The sequence below is a fragment of the Bombus vancouverensis genome, chromosome 3, assembly GCF_051014615.1.
Source record: "Bombus vancouverensis nearcticus chromosome 3, iyBomVanc1_principal, whole genome shotgun sequence".
Lineage (NCBI taxonomy): Eukaryota > Metazoa > Arthropoda > Insecta > Hymenoptera > Apidae > Bombus > Bombus vancouverensis.
Genome location: NC_134913.1, coordinates 16,652,611 through 16,674,426, shown reverse-complemented (window position 1 = coordinate 16,674,426; position 21,816 = coordinate 16,652,611). Strand labels below are relative to the sequence as shown.

The window sequence follows — 21,816 nt, the reverse complement described above, 5'->3', positions numbered from 1 at the left end:
GTTTTATGAAAAATACACGATGATCGCAATTACGACTTGCAATTGGAAGGAAATATTTGCAAAAATGTTTGTCACCCCGATTCACCCGGAAAATGTCCAAGAACTTTATAACCGGGCTTTTTCTTTCGATTTTCCCTGCGAACCTTTTAAATAATCAAAATTACAGCTGTCGATTAAAAAGAGGAAGCTATATGGAATTCCTCAGCCCCATTCATTATCCCATCAAACTCGAGCATCGGACTAATGGAAACGGTGATTCGCATTTCCATTGAGCACACACGGAATTCGAGATTTCATCGAGCGAATTCCTGGCCAGGGATCGGCGCGCGCGTTCGTAAAAGGAAATCGCGCGAAACACGGCAGAATCGCCGCGGTTCCGAGTTAAAGGATCAACCCCCGAGTGTGCGTCGGCTCTGAAAAGGTCAGCTCGTCAAAGGGTTCTCACCGAGAGTGAAACGCTGTTCAAAGCTCGCTCTTCCATCCAACGTCTCGTTAATCCCTTGGAAAACCTTCGACTTCGCTCCGTTTCCGATTAATACTTAGAAACACGAGGACGCTCCTCGAAAACTATGCCTCTCTCCTCATATTCACTCTGCGAACACGTTTCTCCGATTTTAAGAGTTCGTTGAAAAGTGTTGCGCGAAGTTCCGATATCAAAGTGTAGGAACGACGAACAGAGAAAGAGTTTTTCGAATATTTTGCCAAACGTTTGATCGTTGCAGGGCGTTTGCCCTTTACGGTTGGATCTTTGAGAAGTTTCCGCCTTTCGATTCGCCGGCCTCTTTTTAGCTCGCGGAACACGCAGGTTGCAATCGTTTGGAGGATGAAACGAAAAAAAGATGGTGCAAAATCAACTTTTGATGGGACAAAGATAAAAGGGAAGGGGGAAAGGTATCTGCGATGTTTGGTGTCGTTTGAAGAAGACGCGCGAGATAGGATAACGAATCTGTTAACTTTTGCTCGATTTTAATGCGAGATCAAAAGCAACGAGGTACGAATCACCGGAGATCGGCTGTTCTTGTTCGCTCTTTCGAACGTAGCAACGTTGATCAAAGGGTCGACGACGATGATTTCAAACGACAGTCGAGTGAAAATTAATGCCGAGGAACAGGCGCCTGGTGAAAGGTTCGAGGGTTGAATCGTCGACCCTCGCAAGAGCGATACTGCGCGAGTTAAACGTACGAAAGCAAAAATATTGCGGTTTTTCGATAAGCTTTATTTGTCGCGAAGGTGAAAGGCTGTGCGCAGCGATGAAAACCAAAAAAAAAAAAAAAATGCAGCTGCAGCGTTTAGATAGGGGATGGATGAACGAGGGAAAAGGTGAACGGCGATTGAAAGTTGGGAAATCAAAGGTCTATGAAAGAATTGGGAACGTGGGTGTGTTAGTTTAGGCAACGTCATTCAGAGAAATTCGTTCCATTGAAAAATATGCAAAAAGAGGAAGGTGAAAGCGGAGGAGGAAATGGAATAAAGGCGGAGAAGGAAATGGAATTTAATTCACGATTATCAGAGAGTATTGAAAGTCCTGCTATATGAAGAAAGATATACTGTTTTTAATGGTGTTATGTGAACATTGAACGTGGGAGGAAAATAGCATCAAAAGAGGATTGCATATTGATAAAATGGAAAAAGGTGAACGTATATAACGTGTTTTATACGTTTAACACGTTTCATAGAAAAAAGATCTTTAAAACATCTATCGTCGGAAACTTTCCTATCTGTCCCAAATTTTTCGATATTTTTCATGTTTCGAAATAAGAGCAGACATTAAACGTGTGGGATAGAGGTACGCGGTGAACCGTGTTATTGCCCCAAATAATTGCGCTATCTCGTAGCGTGATCTCTGGATAACGCAAATATTTGTCTAGCCCGGTAATATTGATAATCTATGCTAATTCGACAACGCCGCTAACCGCGTTAGGTTCGTGCTAGTTAATCGATTCACTAGAAGGGTCTTCCTCCTTCCCTCTTCCCTTATGTTATTAGAATAACGCGAATGATCATCCTTAGGCGTGTATCGATAATCGTCAAACGAAATTACGCCTGGTCATGGGCCATCGTTTATAGAAAGCTACAGTGGTTACAAAAAGTTGTATTCTATTTTATACGATTGCATTTATTCTAACATCTACGCAACGATTAATCAGACCCAAGTACGTCAAATTAATCGTTTGGTGGTAGTTTTATGCGACTATAAAAATTTGATGCTACGGAAATGAAGCGTACAACTTGATAAAAGATCGTTTGATGGAAAAACAAAGGTGTATGGCAATACTTTCTGTAGTCATCGTACTTTAAATACATACATGCTTGATTAACAAATTGTTGCATAATGATGGAATTTAGGAGTTTCGAAGAGAGTTTGCAACGGTGTTGGCGAAGCTTTTAAATGGTTAAAAGTTGAAATTACTATGGCGGTCCAGGGAATCAGCCAGTTTATGTGTAAAGTTTATTCGATAAAAGTTGATATTTACAAACTAAGGCTATCGTAGTTTATAGTCTTAGTTCGTTAATGTTTCTGCCACTTTTGCGATCTCTCGTTGCACGCGAATAGCGTTACTTGAGTCCAGTTGCGAGCCAGTATACTCGATATTATTTATCCTTCGACGACGACGGCATAAATAATTCTTCCTTCTTAATAGTTCTTAATTTCGCAGCTTTCTAAAGTTCGATAACTTTCTCAAACGAAATCGGACCGCGCTGTTCCACAGTCGCTTCGTCAACGGCGCAAAAATTCCACGTATCGAACGACGCGTGTCACCCATTAGACACTGTCGATCGCACAACCAATCGCAGCGAAAGTGCAATTCGTTACTTCCACTGGAACAATGGAATCTTTTTATCCAGATCAACTAGCCATATATATACAGCAGTACCGCGAAAACTTGCTTCTTAAATGCTCGAGACCAAACGGAGACTCGACCTTTCACTGAGATATCCGTCGAACGTGTTAAAACTTTAAAACCCATCGATCAAGGCGATCGATTATTGTTAGCCTTTTACTTCGGTCCCGTTTCAACAATTTGTTACGTGGGCGTTTCTTCCAAGGGATGATTGCCAGGCGAATCGCTTTATTAAACGTGTTAAAGCAAACTCTATTATAGCGGACGATAAGCGCTTCACCCTTTACATCGATAATCACGCGTTAATTCCTTTTCGCGATTCACGAGAATCAGTTGAATATTAAACGATCGCAAATCCAACGACTAACGTATCAGCCTTTGCTCGTTCAACGAATTTTTCTTCCTTTTTTAATTCGTCGTATCTCTGTGTACACGTACAACTTAACGTGAGAACTTTTGATTAATAAGAAAAACTTTTCAGTGAAAGTATTTGCAACGTAATTTAACCCTGCTGTTCTTCTTGGTACTTTCTCTGTGTGGAAAAAAAGGATACTCATCCTTATTAATACAATTAAGATTAAAATTAAGGTTACAAGTACCAATTTTACATTTCATAAAACGTATGAATAAAGGTTTTAAAAACGTTTAGTACTCTTAAGAAGATGTAGAGACTCAGTCTCATTTGCATATAAAGTTGTATTAAATTATTCGTTTAAACTTGTCATTTTTCTTATGCACTTTGTCATATATACATATAATAATTTCTTTTATTATGATAGAAACGTTTGAATGAATTCTTAGCTGTTCCCTTCCCAGATACTGTATTCGAAAGAATTCCAAGATCGACTCGTCGTTTCGATCGCGTTTCACGCGTGTAGTTTATTGGTAATCGAGATTCATCGAGCAGATTGTTAAGCTTATCGAGACCCGACTGATTGTCAAGAGAAAGCTGACGATTGTTTTTTTACGCGTCTTTTTTTTTTATTTCGGTTCGTTCGTAGAGGATTGATGGCGACGCGGTTAAAAGTGTTTCGATGGCACTCGATCGACACGGTGTCGGTGAAAAGCGAACCGGGAAATCGCGATGGAGCCGCAAACGCGATTAAATCTCGGCGCGAATTCTAAATAATACGCTGAAAGCGTCCGCAGCCCTTCGGCTGCGATCGATCCAAGCTCGCCGGAATTCTGTTTCGTCTCCATGGATTTTCACTGTCACGTATGCGGCATAATGGCTTTTATTCGTCGTTTCACGCCTTAAAACGTCTCCAGGTTAGTTCCGTAGTGATACTCGGCTCGTTGGATTAGCGAGAAAACTTTTTCGCTTTCGATTTTAAAACAATGTCTACTACTTGAGGTAGATCTGGCGTGCGATTAGCGAGAGTCAGCGCGTTCTATCGTTTTCCTCTTCATCGACGTTCGTCGGTCGATGAAGTCGGAGTGAAAATCGTCGAACGTGGAGGATCGTACAGTTTATTTTCACCTCTTCTCTCTTTTTTCTTTTTTTTTAAGCAACAAACTCGTAAACGCGTTTGACGCAGTTGTCGTGTGCCAAGTATCGCGTTGTTGGCAAAAGTGTTCGAGCGAGAAGTGTCTCTCTCGTTACGTCGAAGAATCCTTTATCATCTCTGTCAAAATTCAAGCGCGAGAGGTAATTGGTCCGTGGTTATCGGGTATCTCTCTTCTATTAATTATTATCAATTCGAAAAGCATTAGCAATTCCCCTTAGTTTTATGGATTTTTAACGACAGACTTTTTAAGATAATTTTAGCTTGTTCTTTTTTCAAATTCTCGGCTCTATGGTCGGTGCACTTGGTTGGCGTTTACTGTCAGGCGGAATATTGGAATATTTACCGTACTATGAATACCAAAGAATGTTGTTACAACACAAAAAGACGAACAACTTTTTTCATAAGTAATTGTTAAATGATTTAAAGAAGAAACGCGTGCATCGCGCGTTAAATGCCGAATTTTATTAACGTAAGAGTAGAAGCTTTGAAGTTACGAGGTAAATAATTTAATTAATTAATGAAATGACACGAACATCGTCGAAACGGGTCTTACAAACGATGTTTTAAAAACATGCGAACTTCCTACGCGATCTAACATCGTCACTGTATAACGATGCAATACAGTTTTATAATCGGGCAGCAATCTACTTGTCCAATTCGCTATGTCTCAACCTTTCCACCGATAAATCATCCTTTATTTTCTCACGATCAGAAGAAATTTGGTCAGGTTTGGATTATGGTTGACGAGGAAGAACCGCATGCCGCCAGTTCCAGTTTCTCTTGGGCAGAATCGCTGCACGGATTCTCACCAGCCGTCAAATCGATCGATCAATCTTGGAGGATCTCGAAACAGGTTACCGCGATAGGTTCTTAACTCGCGGCGCGGCCTCGTCCACCATTCGTTTCTCGCGAAAATATCCGGCCTCCCATGAGCGTGTGCATCCCGTGGACGAGTCTGCTACTTGGAAATATCGCGTACGAAGCGGTCCATCGATCGTATTTCAGAAGAGACACGGCTCGAAAGCGTGGAACGTCGGCAAAGGCTGTGTGCGCTTAGGTGTTTCAGTCCGAAGCCAGCCGGACCAGTCGACTTGCATACCACACCAGGTTCGCAGCCAGCCTCTACCTGCATTCCAACCTACCAGTCGACCTCATTCCGCCATTATACTATTTCATTCTCCTCCGACCTTCTCTCTTTCTCTCTTTCACTTTGACTATGTGCTCGTCGTGCTGGATAAAAACGAAATTTCGAAGGACGCGCGCACCGATCGAAGATGAATTACGTTCTCGTACGGGGAAGGCTGATGGGGAATACGGTGAACGAGATGATTCTTGCGATGGAGTATTTTGCTGGAAATGCCAGAGTTCTGAAGCATTTCCAAGGTTTCGGAAACCAGGAAATGTAAATGATATGATTAATCGTTCACACGCTGTGTTTCGTATTTTATCGTATACTTTGCCTCATTGTCTTCGTTCTTTCGATAGATGGATCGAATAAAATAATTGGCTTCTGGAATGGGAATAGCGGAAGAAAACCGAGGACACGTCTGTCTTTCGATTAGAATATCATCCTACACGTGAAAGAGATTTTAATATTTCATACGGAAGAACGAGGGGTTAGCTGGAAACGAATCACGTTAACATTAATGGTAGAATAATGTCACCCATTATAAAAGCGTACGAGATAGCGTAGAAAAGAAGAATAGATAAATAATCCATAAGATAGCTATTACTATACAGTCGCATTTATTCGTGTGCCTTTCTGTCAGGCTAATTTAATTCTTTCTTCGTCGTTTTCTTCTCAAAGCGGAAATATACCATGCAAACGTGCCATTCGACGAAACAACTTCAATTGCTTTTTACGAAAGATAGACAATTACGGAACGATCTACCGTAACTTTTAACGAAATATCAAATCATATAGGGCTCTATCGATCTTGTCAACGATACAAAGTCGAATAAAAATGCTCGTTACTTTCAGACGATCGACTAATATCGTCAACGTAGGGACGACACATCGCGCGAGACAAAAAGCGAACATCAACGTGGAAAAGATGAAATCGAAGGTTCGTAAATGCTGTGGTTGGGGAGTTCCGATTTACAGCGGAAGCGGAGGAAGAGGCGCGTGCATGATGGCACGGTTCGATACAACCACCCCATTTACTTCCGGCGTAGCCGAACGCTCGACCATCGTTCGGATCGCGTAAAAACTTTTCGAGTACTTTTTATTGCCTCCGCTTGCCCTCTTTCTTGGCCCTACCCTTTCTTCGTGGCATGGCTTGTCGATCGAGGAGCCTGTTCTTTCTCCTTCCATCGTGAAATTACCGTGCAGCGAAGTTACGGCAGGGGGTCGATAAGTTTCTTGCGAGAACAAGGGGGTGCTTGTGATTATCGTAACCCTGGTAATTGGCCAACTTTACAGGCTCCGTGTTTTTCGTCGATTCCGGATTTTTTCTCGCGAACGGTGTGATTCGGATTAATCCGCTTAGCTTTGATTCATTTTCAACGTAGGATTTCACGTGGTCTAAATTTAAGAAGCTCGAAGGTTTTTCTAAGGGACAGTCTGTAACGAATTTTCGGAGAGTCGTCGAAAATGACTGTGAAACGAATTTCGAAGAGCGTGAAATGGAAATTTTTGTCGTTCTTTGTTCGATTGTGAATTTGCTCCGTTTCGTTATTCGTATACGTTTAATGTCCTATCGGGAGCGAGTTGTTCTGTACAAAAAATTGACCATACGTTTGATGTCTGTAAAAACTTCTTTGCATGGATTTTTCATTTTACGTACGAGAGGATTAAGGAAAGATTTAGAGAAAGAACGATGTTTCAGGCTTTAAATTATCGACCCGATCGCGGTCTCGCAACTTCGAACGACGACGAACCAACTTTCTTTACGCTTCTAGAAATGTCCATCTCTCTTCCTATCATCTTCGAGGCACGATATAAAAACGGAATCCCCTTACAAAACGTACAAACACGATTAATCGAAGCAAACGTTTAACGAAGGAAACGTGATGGGTCACTTTTATCCACAGCTCCATTAACAAAAGTGGATACTTCTGGTAACGCGAGTTTCCGTTCGCCATTGTCCACGAACGGTGGCGGCTTAACTTTCTGAAGAAGTTTCACCCCGTGGAGCCGGGGCCAAGCGCTGTAAATTACCCCGGCAGGTTTATTAAGGCCAGCTACTTTCGTCACGGCTCGACGTCATCGGGCTCGATTCTTCTCTCTCTCTCTCTCTCTTTTTCTTTTCTATTCCGCTTCTTTTCTCCCCTTGTGCACCATTCCCCTCCTTTTTTCCCTTCATTTCGACGGATTAACTTGTTCGAGGACGACGAAGGAATCCATTAAGCCGACGGATCAGGAACGAGAACCACCTGATTGCCAAGGTTTTCGTCGTAGCAGACGTTCCGATCGACGCTGTTACCATTTTATTTTTCCAATGAAGATTAGTTTCTGTTTCCTTGTTCCTTTTTTTATTCGCATTTTGACAGATTTATCGTTGAAAATGGTACATTACTGGGAACAGAAGGTTTCGCAAGGGCTGTTGAAATGTTTGAAAGATGATTAAAACAGAATTCCTATGGGGAAATTTTGTAATTACAAACAAGAAAGAAATATTCGTTATATTGTAAGAAATATTTTCTTGATGATCGCGAACGAAAGATACGGATGTCTTCTTTAGCGTAGATTCGATCTACGTGTTAACAGATTTCACGCTATTTTCTATAAGTAATATTATATAATACAACGTAAATTACTCACTGGTTATATAAAAATACAATTTACTATAATCCACTTGTTACGATGATCCAGCTTTAATTTTCCTACCTTCCAATTTGCGTTATTAAACTTTCACAATTCGCAAGTAGACTCTCGAATCACGCAGATAAATTTTAATGAAATAACCTATGAATTTGATAGCGGCAATTTGTAATAATTCAACTCTTCCACTATCTTCGTCTTATCCTCGTCTATCTGTTCGTAATTTCAGAGCAATCCGTTTCCTAATGATCCACCTATATAATCCAGTCGTAACTCTAATTTTCTTACATTCCACTTCGCGCTATTATCAGCTCGTGTTGCTGTAACAAGTGCGCAACGAGGATACCCTAGATTCCAAGAAGAAGGAAAAACGAAAAGGAAACGAGAAAGGGAGCGGTCCGGAACGAGTCGTTCAAATTGATTCCCGCGCGTGTACTCACGCGATTAGCTTGATAGATCGAGCTGGTTTTATCGAGCGACCGGCATATAGAGAGTTAATATTCGTTGGTAAGGTTTTATCGCGAGTCGTAGAGGATCGTGTAAATGACGCTGTGAGAGAATCAGCCGTGGTAATCGAGCGGCTCGTTCCTTCGATACGGTTTAATTTCAGTTAAGATTCGATGATTGTTCATAAATTCCTTAACGAGCATCCGCACAGATACGTGATCACGGAGCTGCTTCAGAGCGACCTGCACAAGATCATCGTCAGCCCTCAGCATCTCAGCCCCGACCATATCAAGGTCTTCCTCTACCAGATCCTTCGAGGTGAGTAAATATAAATTATTCTTTGCTTCGTCCGGATTTATCCAATGTACTGTAGTAGAATCGCACGTATTCTCGATTCTTTTTTAACAACTCTTTGTGTTCTTTTTTTCTTTTTGATTTGATCATGATCAATATGGATGAATTGAGATGTGGAATTCGAGTCTTGTTAAAGGTTGTATCTTTAATCCTTTGCACTCCTATGTCGAGCGTGACTCGACATCAGTTTTTATCTCAGAAGTCCCACTCGATATTTTTCCAGTTCCATCTTTTTTTTTGCGAAACGTGCGAAAGAAAACCAAGGTTGTATCTTGGAAATTGTTTCAAGATATATCGTACATTTAAAAATTATAAAATACAACAATAGTGTGAATAAAACTGGTATTTAAGTGAATTTCTTTCTTTATTTATGTATTTAAATTGTCTTATTCTTTAGTTAAAGTAAATTTCAAATAAAACACTTGAAATGGTTGGGAGCTGCTGATAACGAAATTGAAATAAAATTCAGAGTGCAAAGGGTTCATACGACGATCAAGAAGCTTGATACATTTTTTTAGCTTTATGGGAATATTATATTTATATCATTACATTACATTACGCCACATGAACCGCGGATTAGATAGATACAACTTTCGTAACGAAATATATCTTCGACGTGACAAACTTAGCTCATTTCGGCAAATCTCTTAAGCTGTCAGGTTCTCGAGGCTATTGGTAACGAGGAGGAAAATAATCGCGTGCTATTGGAAAATTGCTTCTAACGAACGTTATGTTCGTTGGTGAATTTCACAGTATCGAGACGGGAAGCATCGTCTGCAACGGATAAACGCAGATTTTCATTTCGTTACGCGGTTTTTACGAGCGAACGTCACGTGCAGCCTGCAGTTCGAAGGCTCTAATCGACAGAAACAGGTATCAAGTGGGAGGAGGGAGCGTTTGGTTGCGCGTGGAGGCCATTTTGTCGGAACTCAGCGAGTCTTCTCGGTTCGTTAGTCACGAGTCAATTTCCTACGAGGCTGGCGCTCTAGCTACGTTCAAACCCAACGATTTGCATGCTTTCCCGCGTGTATCGTGAAAATCGCGTTGATTTTTCGCGCGAGAACAGACGACGAACGTAGTAGGATTTTACGTTCCGACGAATAAATATGAGAATTTTAACTTAATCGTGTTTTCCTCTTACTTCAAATTCTGGAAATATGGAAAAATCTAGTTGTAGAAAATACGAGATGCGAAGAATCGCTTTTCTTAAAACATCGAAAGCGTTTTTTGCTCGATGAAAAAAGGGCAGACTGCGATAGAAAAATTCGAGAAATTCTTCGTCGAGCTAAGCTCGCCAAGTGTAGGTACAACCACGAAGAAACTTTTTCGTTGGCGAAAATTTTAGCGACACGCGGCTCGATTCGCGCGAAATTTGACTCATCCAATTACTTTGCTCGGTTCAATGATATAGGATCTCTTTGAAGTGGCAAATCGCCCTGGACACTGAGAACCGGCGCTGAACTTCGTACAGAGCCTAAACAATTCTACATAGGAAATGACGGACGCTTTGATGGCGAAACGAGAGTCGTTATTCTCGAGTAACTACTCTCGAGTCGTCGGTTCTTCGAGCGTTAAAACAATCCTCGCTTGTAACCGCTCGAGGAGAATATTCGAAATCGATTTTCTCGAGAACAGAGTGTCGTAGGAAAAATTTGATTCCACTAGAGGCGGTGCATGTGACATCGTTTCTCTCACAATTTTAATTCGACGAGCCAATATTTCGCTAAGTTTCGTCATTAATCGCATTAGAGAAGAATAAATCTGTAAACCATGAAAATATTTGGAAACTTATCGTGTAAAATTTTGACGTCCATATGGTATAGAAAATATTCTGAGATATCATTTTGGTACTGTAACGAGACACGACTATCTTGTATTGTATGCGTCAAATTTGAAAGCAATCTGAGAACGTACGTAGAAATTAGAAGATTTTCGTAGCAAACGTATATTCAGAATGATATGAAAATCGAGATACGAATTCCATTCTTTCTCCGAGAGTTTCTGGAAATTTAAGAAGACCGTGCAACTTCTTTGGACGATTACGATTCGCAGATTACGAATTCGAAGAGACAAGATTCGATAAAGTTGTCGAAAGATTGGAACAATGTCGAGTATTCTAAGGGTTAATTAAGCTTAGCTTTGCCGATCGAACCGTGAAAGACCTGAAAAGACCAAGTTTCCACGGTAGAAAACTCGGTGTTGGAATGATATCGATTCCTTGAAACTTGCAGAGATATCCATTGTCGGGATGAGCTTTATTCAAGCGTGGATTTCGCGAGCGATCGTTCAAAAACAACGCGAAAGAAATTCTCGAACGAAGAAACAAGAGGGTGGAGAATTTCTTTCGCGTTGTTGGAAAGAAAACAAAAACGTGAGAAAGAAATGGAAAGGAAGAGAGGAACGTAAATCCGAATGATCATTCACTGAATCACGAGCACAGAAAAATCAAACGAAAGAAAGAAGGAAAGAAAGAAAGAAAGCAAGAAAAAGGAAGAAACCCGGTGGATAAAACTTCTTCTTGTAAATATCTGCGTTGTGTTGCCTGCAGCGTTGAACCAGGGAAAGAGTAAACAGGATCGTTTCTATTCATCCCTTGGGATCATCTCTGGATCTCCGTGATGTTAGAGCGTTCGTCTGGCAACGTCTGACGCGTCGAATTACTCGACCATCTTTCACTATGGTCAGCCAAGTCTGTCTGTCCAGTGACCGTCTCTTTCTACTTTGCCTCGCTCCTTTGCATTTCGCTTTATTTACATGTCTTGATAACGCGTTAATTTTCTCACTTTTTTCTCTTTCGTTCGAAAACCTTGTTTCTCTTAAATGTTAACGACGAATCTGAATAAAGATATCCGGGTCCTCTTGCACAATAATTTACTACGTAACTGGTAATATCGAAATACTTTAATCGTCGATAGTTCGAACATCGAAAGTGTTGCTTCTAATCGTAAGTGAAATTTATACTAAATTTAAAACCTTTTCGTTTTTCATGCGTACCACGTACAACGACTTTTCACTATCTGCCTCAATCTCTTCCGATTAACTTCAAGTAGCCACGTTATACGTACGTTTTCCACTAGGATCGCAAATTTTACGTGAAAAATCTCTCGTTAAATCCTGATCTATATTTGGCTTGCACTTTAGCCGGTTTTCCTTCGAGTATGCAATGATAATTGTTATCAAGAGTTAAGAGAGCCGTCAACCCTTTTCCTCGCTGTTCCTGTAGTCAACCAGCCACGATATATTCCCTCGTTTGTTTCTACTTCTTTGTTAACGCTAAATCCCTTCTCATTTGAAAGTCTAACTACCAGCACTGGCACTGCCGGAGCTTTTCAAGGCGTTTCTTGCGGCTTCACCGAGCAAAACGATCCATCTCACTTTCTGTCTAGCTCACCCATTCCCCAATTTTCTTTTTTCCCTTCATTCTCGTCTAAATTATGATTTTCACTCGTCCCTGCTGCGCTTTATCGTCCTCTCCGCCTTTTCTCCTGACTGTTTGCGTAAATTCGTGTTATGGAAATGGAAATAGATAAGCGTTTGGCAAGAGTTTGTCTAATCTTCGACATTTGTATATATTAATATATTAAGACCGAACCGGAGATTCCGGTTCTTTAAATGCTAAATTACTGGCGGTAATGGATGACATAATTACTGGATGATTAGCAAATTATTTTAATGAATCTTCCTTTCTCCTAAACTGTCAGAGTGCTCGTAAGGAAAAAGAAACTGTTCTATTCGTCGCAAGTCCGTACCATCTACGCTGTTTTTTCTTTATCGAAAAGTATCGACGAGGAATACTAAACTTTAGTAGATTTCGATTACAAATTTATCTTATCGACTAAAATATTCGCAAGAAGATAGAAACCATATCGTGTCTGTCCATTAGAAATCTACGTTTCTACGAAGTTACTCCCAGAGATCGACGAAACAATATCAACGAAGAATATCTTCAACGAACGCGTTTAAACATTTCAGTGAAAGATTTGTCCAATTAAAAAGAGAAACAGATTACAATTGCTTTCGCGAATTCGCAATATCCTCGTCTTTTTCTAGCTCTCTGTCTGTCAGAAATACAGTACTCGGGTTTACAGTGTTGCGATACGACAGGTAACATTTTCGCTAGGAACAAGAACGCAACAAAAGTCGAACTCTTCCATTCGTTTCTCCAATGGAAACGCGTTTCCGCGTAATTAAATCGAATCGGGTGTACAGCGCGCGATGACGAGCGTAGGAACGCGGGCCCACGGCAAGATCGCTTTAAATCAATCAGCGTTCGCGCAATCGGAAGTGAAATAGCCCGTATCAAACGTATTAATTCGCTCTGTTTCTTTTTTTTTTTTTTACCTTTCTCTCCTACTCTCCTTCCCGCTATTGCTGTCTTGATTTTTTCGTTGCCGTTTCGTTCGAAACGCTCGTTACAAAAGCGTCAGATCGATCGACGCAACGAAAACGGACGAATATCCACGCGGAACGCCGCGTTACGACGAACAAAACCGGAACACGGCCGCCCAGTCAAAAAGTGAATGGCTCGGTAAGAGTTACAGAAACAAATTTCCCATGAAAATTTCGACGCAAGTGTACGTATATATATGTCGGAGATGTAGGGACAACGGGCCTTCCTTTTGGACTTTTCGGAAGATTCGCAATACTTTGGTCTAAACTATTCATTATAGCTGTACTTAAATAATAGAACTTAGAAGTAGTAGTTGTGATACGATTTGATTATGTTTGTCCGAGATTGGTGACAGAGGGCTTGGGCTCGAGGTGACACAACTGGTCGCCGAACATAGCCACGGTTACGGGATGAACGTTTTTACTTTACAGTAGAAGTAGCAATATCGAGGGACACACGCTGTATTAACAAACAAGCCCCGGGGCAGGAGCTGTGACGGCTCTACGCGGGTCTGCCTAGTAACGGCGCCTGGAACTTGGTTGATAACCCCGATCAATACGCAATTGACAAGTGTGATCGTGTCAGTCTTTTATTCTTATGATCTCCTTGGAGAGTTTGCACACAACGTCTGGTGAATCAGTCAGAAAGATACCGTGCACAGCTAACGTCATTTGAGTTTCAAAGCATATTCAATTGTACAAAGAGATATCCCGTTGGTCGTGGATTCGTTTAAATCTAAGAACATTGTCTTTACTTTAAGAGTGACCAATAAACACGTTAAATTGTTAAACCTTGTTAAATCAACACTTTTTTTTATTTAGTTGTTTACATTCACAATTTGTCCGATTTGGTAGACTCTTTTGGCTGTTTGATTGGGGTTAGGTTGTGTGTTCATGTGAGTTAGGTTGTGGGCGGTTACCCTCAGCGGGGTACCATTTTCGTGTTTGTTAGGTTATGTCCTTTGCGAGATCTGTTGGGTGTTTCTTTTTTTAGTCTTCTTTCTATGCTTGATGGAATCAACACTTGTACACATAATTGTAAATATAAACCTCTTTGAACAACTACGATGGCTTGTCCCAATAAAGATACGCAACGCGCCCCTAAAACTAGCGCCAACCCGACAAACCCGACATATATATTGTTACGTTCGGTGACTCTGTCCAAAAACCAGGTCCCAGATGGCAGCCAGATGTCTACGCATCTTCGCTGCGTAGCCTCAATGGTCTTCAGGACCCGCTATAAATCTTGGCATTTTCATAGTTGAGGTCCTTCGGACCAAACAAATATCTTTCATTTCAAGTGTTCCTTACATTTATCGTCTAGTACGGGATGATACGGGGAAGTTGGTTTTCCTCACGTTCGGTATCTTCCGCTAGCAACTTTCTCTCGGGGGCGGCTAAGATCCTTCCTAGTCCACCAACCTTCTTATTATCCAATCAGAAGCAACGTCTATTGCCCTCACTTTCCTAGCCAAAATTGTCATTAACAAATCCGCTTTCCTCTGCCACAGCATCGTCACTGAACTTCACTGATTCTCCAACCTTTCCAACGGTCAACATCTCTTAACCGGGTTTCCAACTTTAGATCAGTCACCTACTTAACTTATACATACGCACCAGCGTAACTAGCTTCTATATAAAGTTGTTGGAAATATATAATATTATAACCTGTTAAACTCGGTGTTATATTCACTGAACTACCCCTATTATCCTAACAGAAATAAGGGGATCGATCATTTTGTGGCGTCGATTGTTTAATCGTAACGGGAATTTACGATTCCCGTCGACTTGCTTCGCGTCTCTCCGCGAATGGTCGAATAAATACACACACACACACACATAATATATCGGAGATCGTGACAATTGTCATTCAAATGAAAGAAGTTACCGTATAGGAATCGATATCTGAGATTAAATAATTTTAGTCGGGAATAACCAGAACCGTGGAAAATTAATATTTCTCAATAATGTAATTTTTTCAAAAGTTTCTTCAAGACTAGCGAATACGTTTTCGCGAAGAAGTTCGACTGTAGTGGAAATGGAGCTACCGATGAACCCCTTTCAAATAAAATTCCACGGGCAGGGCGGGGGTGGCGAAGCTTACTGTGAAAAGGGAGTAACGACACCACTCGTGTCCGTCCTTCGACAAGAACCCTTTTATCCCAGTCGGAGAGAATCAAAGTCGCGTCTCAACGTGGATCAAAACCTGGAAATTTTCTCCTTCGCTCCCTTCGAAATGTTCGCAACGCGTCTTTCATCGCCCCTAACCATCCTCTTCTTTCCTTCCCCTTTGGATTATTATCGAATCTTTATTGAAAAATTTCTTTGCCGTTACTCAATTTACGTGGATATGAAATTCATTCCGTCTGTGGTTGATGGGCAAGTATTTTCTGCAACTAGAATAATTCGTAGAATATCGATTATCTCGGTTATTTAAATAGCAGATGCTTGGATTGCTTGAAAGAATACATTTTGCTGAAGAAGCGTGAAGGGTTGAGAAGCCTGTAAAAGTAGGAACGCGCGTTATTGCGCACCCTTAAAGACGAGAATACTTAAGGGTGGAGTGGTGCGTCGTTATTGATAGTTGCTGAGAAATGTTTAGGCAAGTTTCCGAGTAAAACCGAGATATAGGATAAGTATTCCACTAATTCTACGCTGTCTATTAGGGTTGTTGGCTTATATATCGTACGAATTTCAGAACGCTCCACGTGTTTGAATAAATCGTACAGTGATCGATGGAAGTAGTAATTAATAAGAATTCGAAGATAGATACAAGCTTACTGTTCTGTCAAAATGCTTAATCATCGTCGAACATTCAGCATTGAACGATTCGTATAAAAATTTGTGCAAAAGTCGCGTGAATAATTTGCATAAATTCCGCGTAGAAATTTTTCATCGCAACTTATACCTATAATATTCAAGCAATTCGTACAAAAAATTCGTAGAAATTCAATATAAATGTTCTCTGGCCAGTCTATGTCCAGAATATAACCATAACACGATATCGCTATACTGGCTATTATTATCAATAACCCATCTACTAAAATAAACGATACCTATATCTCCTGTGAAAAATATTTCCACGTAAATTACGTTGATAAACCTTCCGTTCCTCCATCTTTCCATTTCGCCCTAACAGACGGAGCTTCCAAAACACGCAACAATGTCTCGACACGCCCTAATGTCTCGGAAACACCATACAGTCTCCTCCGTCGCTGCGATGGCGTCGCAATTCTTCAAATCGATCGACAAAAGAACAGACGAGGCGCGTCCTCTCTCTCTCTCTCTCTCTTTCTTTCTCTGTCTCTTCAAGCAGAATCGTCGTGTAATTATTTTGAAAAAGTCTATCCCCCACCCTGTACACCGAGCTTCCTCAACTTGGTCCATCCCCCAGCGGCTGAAGAATGCCGAGTTAATTAAACCCACGGCCACTCTTTTCTCAAAGCGGTAGGCTCGAAAGCATTGCTCGAAAAAAATCTTACTTTAAAGCGGTCGCGATTCTTCCTCCATCTCTGTGGCTCCGCTCTTCAGCAACCCCGGCGCGACGCGTTCTCCACCCCCTTTATCGGGTTGCGACTCTCTTTCTCTCCCTCGTCCCCGCAATTTCTGTTCTGTCTGCTCTGTCCCGGCCGTGTCACGCGGAGATATGCAAATAACGGGCAGCGTCATAGTACGCGTGGGAAGAGAGTCTTTCGTGAAAGGAACACAGCCATCGAGTAATAATTATCGAGGCTGTGGACACGCGCGAGGTGGCACACAGCGAATATTTATATTCGTCGAAGGAAAAAGAGAGATTCGATGTTATTTGGAAGTACAGTTAGTCGCGAAAGTTTCCTAACGTTTGTGGAATTTCGTGAATTAAACGCGCTCTTCGCCACGAAATTGTTTACACGCGTAAGTCTCGAGTATTCGATCTTACGATTGTTATTGTCGTATTTCACGTATTTGTCTGCAGCGTAGATCGTTCGAGTGGCGGGCTATAAATTTGACTCGTAGGATTTCGTTTGTTTTATTACCAAGCTTGTTATTGTTATACGCGAGAATTTATTAGTTGCAACTCGTAGTGGAAATGGTAACGAGAATTTAATCGACGTGGCACTTTACGTGGTCCAGAGGTTCTGAGAAAAACGCGAGGAACTTATACGAGTCGGGCATGTTGAATTTTCTTGTGATATTTGCGATGAAATTTTCCATGGGATCTATGTTCCACCTTTTCGTTAGAGAACGTTCAGTTAGCGGTTACAGGTTAATGCACGAGCGAGTGAATATGCCAAGCGGTGGACTATCTGGCTGGCAAGATTCCTATTTCCCAAATTTTTGGTGTGTCACACGATGCTGACTCAGAGTCACGATTTTTGAGAACGGAGTCACGCTTTCTGAATAAAAGAGCGGAGGGAACTGGGTCGCGTAGATTTAATGTACCGTTTAGCGTGCAAGTAACAAAGAGCAACTAAGAATTTGTCTGACGAGTATGGAGTAAAATTAGATTGTTCTCATACTCTGTACTCTTGTACCTTGTGCTCGTGAAATTTCCAAGACCAGTTAAATTAAATATGCCCTCCACCCTCGAACAAAGTGCACCACGTACTTGATTAACTGAAATTTATACCAGCCAAATATATGTAATAAGATGTAAGAAACTTAACCTTCGTATTCCTCCGTTTTATATCTACAATTCTCTTGAACGATCAACTTTTCTAAAAGTTCTCCTAAAAAAATCTCAAGTATCTTTAGCATTGAGTTTAGAACATTTTAGCGTGTTTAAATCGTGACTAGTCTGAGCGTGTTTACTCGCATCGTTTTTTCATGGACGTAAAGGGAAACTCGCTTAAAAATTGTATAACAAGTAGCGCAACATTTTCAACATTTTATATTCCTTTGTATAAATAAACGAAAATTCCTCGTCCAATTATAAGTCACGACTCGAAATGCTTAAATTACGAATCATATTGCAAATTAGTAGACAAAACGCAGTAATTGGAATCATTCTTAATAATAACTTCCTCTGAGATACATCTCTCCATCGATTTCTAAATTTCGGGACCTAAAAGACGCCTACGTTAAAATCCGTTTGTTTATCATCCCTATTTAAATCGGAAAATATTCATCGTTTAAAATCGGAATTAAAAATCTCGGTCAATGCTCCGATATTAATGAGCGCGTTTCACCATTGAACAAAACCACCCCTGGCAATTTACTCGAAAAAATGCAAAGCGACAGAACGTTGAAACGTCGAAAATATACAGGTATATCCCATCGATGGCAATCGACGATGTTAAACTCCATTCATCGATCGAGCATTTTACCGAAGGTTGGAAACACCGAAAGAGCGGGAGGGGTTAGGTTTTGCGCGATCGATCCTCTTTACGAGAGCTGTCCGTGGCACTCGGGTGAAACGAAATCGTCGTCGTCGAGCAGCTGAAGGGTCGCGAAAGGCAGAAGGAAACGGCGTGGCACGCCAGATACGCGCGTTAATTTATCGCGGTTCTATTCCGTCGACTGGTCGTGTTTCCGCGAGTAAAAAGAAACACGCTCCCTCGGAAAATCGACATGTTGCTATGACGAAAAATTATCGGGTTCTTGACGGAAGATTTTTTTTAATTCTGGAAGCCTGTTCCGAACGAGGGCTTGAAAAGATCTAGATCTCTGATATTTTGGAGTACGGATCTTGAATATGCTACATATCCATAGAATTTGAATTAGAAATTGATTTTATGCGATAAGAGATTAAAGTGATATAACGCGATACGAAATAAGTAAAATACAGGTGACGGTGTTGCTGTTTCAATAAAAATTGACGTTGATAATATCGGAAGCATTTGTAACAAGAGTTTCCAAAGGATAAAGATGCTGTTGGTACTTTTATAACGAGTTTAAGATAGGATCTTCACGGTTATTTTTATAAACATGGTTGTTGAAGTTGAATACTATTGTAATATACCTGACGTATATAGAGTTACTTACGAATTTCCTTCAAATATTTTCACACCGTACGTTGTATTAGAAGTAAGTTGAATTGGCTCTTAAAACTGTATTAAATTCTTGGAATCCACAAGTATAAATTCCATTACGATGCGATCGATAAATTCTGCGATGTTACGTATGCTCGATCCTTTTTGCCGACGTCGTCGCGATTTTCCAAACTTTCAAAAGCAACCCACAATTTGTCCCAGCATCGTGCACGCGAAAACCAATTAAAATCTCAAAGCGGCATCCTCCGCAAACCCGACACAGCCTGCAAATAAACAACAAGAAAACCCTGTAAAACCAGAATTCTGGCGAACGGGACAAAGGCTACGAAACCCTTGGAATTTCCACAGCAGACACAAGAAACCCTCTCTGTTTTGAAGCACCGTCGAAAATCTACTTGCCAATTGCGAGCAACGTTTGCTTTCCGAAAAACCGGGCCATCGTTAACACCGCGTAGTCGCTGGGTTTGCTCCGTCGAAATTAATTCGTCAAAGAGCCAACAGAAACAACGACGCGAGTTAAAACCCGGTGTCTCCGTGTTCGCCCCTTTTCCACCCGCCCATCCTCCACGAATGTATGGAAGTCGGCGCGTTAATACATCATGCCGGTGTCTATAGTTTTGTTTCTCTTTCGGCCGGTAGTTTTCGAGGGTAATTTGTCACGAGCGGTCCCGTTGTTCGCGCGTGTCGCGCCAGGATGCGCAGGAATCAGGATACAAAGGAAGGAACGTCGGTCTGTGCGCGGTTGAACGATACTCCTCCGCCTCCGGAAGAAGCATCGCGACACGGCGAATGATTATACACACTCCGATGAAGATGCTTCTTTGAATAATAATTCCGCGGTATTCCTTTATTTTTCTCCCTTTTTCTTTCCGACTAGCGACCCGTGTCGAAGCACCCTTTTCCCTTCTTCTCGAATGTGAATTTCGTTCAACGAAACGGAGGATAGAGAAGAATGTGATTCTTATACTATCTTTGCTTTTGAAAGTCTTTGAATATCTCCTGTCTTTGATAGAATTTTGATATTAAATAAATTGCAATTTTTTTTAGCAAAATTGTTACTATCCATAATATTTTCTCGATTTTGAGTGTATGATACGTGCATCTTTTTCTGCTTTCATTTAGATCGAGATGTACGTAGAAAATTTCTAACGAGGCGATTAATCTTTCTTGAAGAATGTAATCGACAAATATTTTGCACGATACCCGTACAAAAAAGCCTTACAAAAAGAAAGCACATTAATAGAAATTTAGTTACTATTTTGAAAAGGACACGACTAGTTCACTACGGACAGGAATACTTAAACGAAAGACTAAAGAATAGAACGAGAACTTAAGTAGCCCATGTACCAATTTCGATTCCTAAAAATGGAGCGTATCGGAACGAAGAAAGTGGGCGTAATTTTGACGTAGACAGATAGTTGGCAAGATGGATGTAAGCAGGTGTCGGCGCATGAAAGTTCGTGTCGCATACCGGATGGATCTGGGACTCGGAAAACTCGGCGAGTTAATTCGAGACAAGAGGAAGAAGAAGAAAACGCGGCCGGGGACACTGTTGGACGAAATAGGATGCGACTAGATCGCAGAGATAATAAAGCTGAAATACTGGAACAATTCTCGACGTGCTAACTACGCTCTTATAAGATTTGCATTAATTTTCACGTCTAATGCGATCGTCAACACCCTGAGCACTTTGCTACTTGCAAGCTGTTTACTCGCAAAAAAGAGTCCTTGTTGCTAATTCTTGGATAAACAGAAGGAAGGAGCGAAGTCGTCGAAGACGGAACGTGAATCCAGTTGTTTGAGATTCCAATAAAAATTTGGAGATGTTGTATACAGTTGTATACATCTGTGACAAACCTTTCTTTCGCGAAAGTCTTTCTTCCATAATATTTTGCTTTAAAACACTTCGCTGCAAACGAATACCGTAGTTGCTGATGTCGATTTATTAAATTTTATATGTTACAGTATCAAATAGATTCTTGCAATTAACGAAGAGTTTTGCAAAACGTTCGTATATGTATGAAAGAAAAAGTCTTTAACGACAAACTACTATTTAGGAATTTATAAATTTCCTAAGAGAGGAATAAACGTTCGGTCGTGAGTTTCTTCATTTAGCCAACGATCATCGATCAACGAGAGTCGAGTACGTGGATCAGCAACGATAATTAATGTTTAATCGAGCTTCGTTTAACCCTTTGCACTCGAGAGGCGACTTTCAGTCACCACGGCATTCCGTGCTGCAGCTCCAGTGACGACCGAGAGGCGATAGTCCCTGTTTATGCTAGATTTCGAGTGCAATATTGGTTCGTAAATTGGTTCCTCAGCTCTTTGTGTTCTTTGTTAGGAAGTGTAAAGTGTTAGACTTTAAAACGGAGATAAAGTATTTAATCCCATATCCCTGCGAAACTATGGTTCAACTATACGTTAGTTCGGATTCGACGATCATGGCAAAAGTATTATAGTTTAGAAACCCTAAAAAAGTGGTTGTGGGAAGTGAAATTAGCTGAAACGAAGATGAACTTGATTTCGAACTGTTGAAA

The 21,816-nt window shown here is 41.0% G+C and overlaps 1 protein-coding gene and 1 long non-coding RNA gene across 3 annotated transcripts in view; one reads left to right on the top strand and one right to left on the bottom strand.

Annotated features, from left to right (window-relative positions):
• LOC143302498 (uncharacterized) overlaps positions 1 to 21,816 on the bottom strand; it is a 200,804-nt gene that overhangs the window by 111,134 nt on the left and 67,854 nt on the right. The window lies entirely within an intron of this gene.
• Positions 1 to 21,816, top strand: part of nmo (serine/threonine-protein kinase nemo) — a 229,945-nt gene that overhangs the window by 160,924 nt on the left and 47,205 nt on the right. For both annotated transcript variants that reach the window (XR_013058070.1, XM_076617408.1), the window contains exon 4: positions 8,773 to 8,879. Coding sequence is in view for 1 of the 2 variants with exons in the window: in XM_076617408.1 (XP_076473523.1) it covers positions 8,773 to 8,879 (107 nt within the window). In the remaining variant the exon portion in view is untranslated. The remainder of the gene's footprint in view (positions 1 to 8,772; positions 8,880 to 21,816) is intronic.